Here is a 2,790-nt window from a genome sequence, read left to right on the forward strand (position 1 = left end):
AATAAATAAATAAATAAATAAATAAAAATGGTCAAAAGACCTAACGAGACAGACACAGAACCAAGTACCATCAGCTCAACTATCTGGAGTCTCTTCATCCTGCCCAGTGCTTCTCTCTGCCACATCAGTTGTGTTCCTGCAATGAGATCTTCTAGACCCCCAAAATGCCATATTTTCTCTCTCAGCTTGCCCAATGCCCCCCAGTAAAGCTGTGGTGAGAGGCAGTGCAGGATGCTGGTACTGCTAGTAAAGATCTGTAAGGAAGAAGGGCCTTACCACTTCTGGGAGCAGCCTTGTTGAGAGGTCATGGATGGCTTTGACCACTATACATATGGATGACAGAAGGAATATCACCCCCAGGATGACACAGGCTCTGCAAAAAACAAAACAATGAGAATCTTAACTGGGAGAACTCCACACTGCTGAAGAGTTGGCACAATTGACTGTGACAAGGACACAACCTGGGAATTAGATTTAACTCTAATTTGCCACATCCTCAGGGTAAACACCACAGTGGTTATAAAATTCAGGGTTTTATCACCAAAGTCAACCTCATGAGAAAGAAGCTCACCATCCTATATAACCTCACAGCATCCCAAATGCTGGCATGGAAGGGTCCTCAAGGCCATGAAATTCATCTCCCTTGTCTCGCAAACACCATGTTTCATTCCTCCTTGAGGTGGAAGGTGCAGAGTTTAACAGCAAAGAGTGCAGGCTCTGGCATGAGACATCCCCAGCTCTACCATTTAACTTGTTGCATGATCTTGGTTAAGGAACTGAACCTCCCTTCGCCTCTATTTCCTCACCTTTCAAATGGGAATATTTCCTACCTAAAGACGAAATAAGATGATGCACAAATCATAAAAAAGTAACCCACTAATGTTAGCTTAAACAAAGGAAAAGTCTACCCTGGATGTCTCTTTCCAGTAGGATATGACACGTTTGGATTTTCCCAAAGATAAAAAGGAGGAATGATTTGGTAATGACAAAGGACAGTGTTTATGGTAAGATGGAGAGATTCTAAAAAAAGAAATGAGAGAACAAAGGATGAGGTCAACTGAGATGCCCAGCACAGGAGCAGGCAGGAGCGAGTCAGGGATCAGCTAAGGGTGAAGCCAGAGGACACAGGGCTGGGGAGGTGGGGGGGGTGGCTGGCAAGGAAGTCTATGGGACTCGGGACATAGGAGAAGTCTCTGACAACCCAGGTACATCAAATCTCATCTCAGGAGAAAGGAAGAAGGAAAATGGAGGTCAACATGAGGAAATGATGATATTAACACAAGAGTTAAAATACCAAATGAAAATGGAGAAAGAAAAGAGAAAAAATACAAGAATGACTACAGTTAGCCCTGGATCATTCCTGTCCCAGCCTGATGTCTCCATCATTTGGCAGCCTACTTGGCCCTCTTTCCCCAGCTATCAAATAACAAGTTTTCATTATCCATCTTAGAGTCCCTTCTCTGGACTAACAGAATGGCCCCAAATTGCTTGCCTAACTTTTAAGTGACACCTACCCATCACCCTAATAAGCCTGGGGAGACACGAGCCCTCACATTTACACGTCAAGAAAAATGAGAGGTGAACAAGGCTGGTAGAAAAAAAAAAAGAAGGCAGGTAAACAAGTCTGCTTGGAGATCACTCGGTAGGCCTCTAATCCACACTCTTGTTATAGGCTATATTCTTTCAAAAACACTGACTAAGGAAGGAAGTGCTGCAGGCTGTAGCAAGACACAAAAAAGAAGAGAGAGATGGACGGGAAAGGAACGAATGAGTTAGAGATCTTGGCACAGACCTGAGCCAATGGATGACCCTCTGTGGGTACCACAAACCCTCGTGATGTGCCCCGGCGGTGGGGGGCATACACTCATGGGGGAGGAAGGCTAACCCAGACAACGAGTACCACCTGATGAAGCTAATGTGAGACGGTGTGCCTGGGGCTGAGAACCACCATCCTAACGGGGCTCAGGGACAGAAGGGGCCACAGCTGGAAGGGGATCATGGAGGAGCAGGGTACACCCACCAGACGGCCCTTTAGTGACTAGATACTGGACCAAAAACAGGGATCCCAGGGCTTGGGGATCCATGTTCCCAAAGCAATGGCTCCTTAGAACTGGCTGTGCCCATCTGGAAGACGGGTCGGCTATGGGCCAAGTGTGCTCAGCACTAGAAGTAAGCATTTCTACCTGCGAGCAAATGGGCCAGGAGAGTTCCCTTTCTCCATTCACAAAACTCTTGAGTGATTTGCAGAGTCTCTATCTTTAATTCACCTTTTCAGGTAAATTCAACCACCAACCAACTCAGAGCTTGCCAGCCCTGAGGGCACACTGCACTCACCTGGGGATTTATCGCCTTTGTTGTTAAAGCTGCCTGGGAACCAGGGAAACAGTCCAGTTCAATTTCATCAGAATCTCCAGGGGTGAACCCAAGCCTCTGCATTCAGTTGAAAGCTTCCCAGGCAATTCTAACGTGCACAGGGCCCAGAGGCGTGGCCTAGACCTGGATGAGGTCCTGTCCCTCACTGGAGCTTCCAGGCCGGGGTAAAATCACAAGACTCCCTGGGACAGAGGCAGAGAGGGAACGGTCATCCCAGCTGGTGAGGAATGAATGGGGTCCCACGGTACAGTACAGTTGTTTACTGACCAGCTTTCTCTTGCTCAAAAATGAGCAGGGCAGCCACCACTTGTAAGCTAGACTTTCTACAGGTGATTTGTCACTACAAGAGAGCCTCTATCTCCATACTCCTCTGGGAGAAGAAAGGGACAAATGTCTGTTCTTTTTCCGACAGGGAAC

At 47.1% G+C, this 2,790-nt stretch overlaps 1 protein-coding gene across 1 annotated transcript in view; it reads right to left on the reverse strand.

Moving 5' to 3' along the window:
• TMEM163 (transmembrane protein 163) overlaps window positions 1-2,790 on the reverse strand; it is a 60,925-nt gene that overhangs the window by 51,495 nt on the left and 6,640 nt on the right. The window contains exon 2 of the mRNA XM_008583566.1: window positions 277-373. Coding sequence (XP_008581788.1) covers window positions 277-373 — 97 coding nt within the window. The remainder of the gene's footprint in view (window positions 1-276; window positions 374-2,790) is intronic.

The sequence above is a fragment of the Galeopterus variegatus genome, unplaced genomic scaffold, assembly GCF_000696425.1.
Source record: "Galeopterus variegatus unplaced genomic scaffold, G_variegatus-3.0.2 Scaffold2966, whole genome shotgun sequence".
NCBI classification, from domain to species: domain Eukaryota; kingdom Metazoa; phylum Chordata; class Mammalia; order Dermoptera; family Cynocephalidae; genus Galeopterus; species Galeopterus variegatus.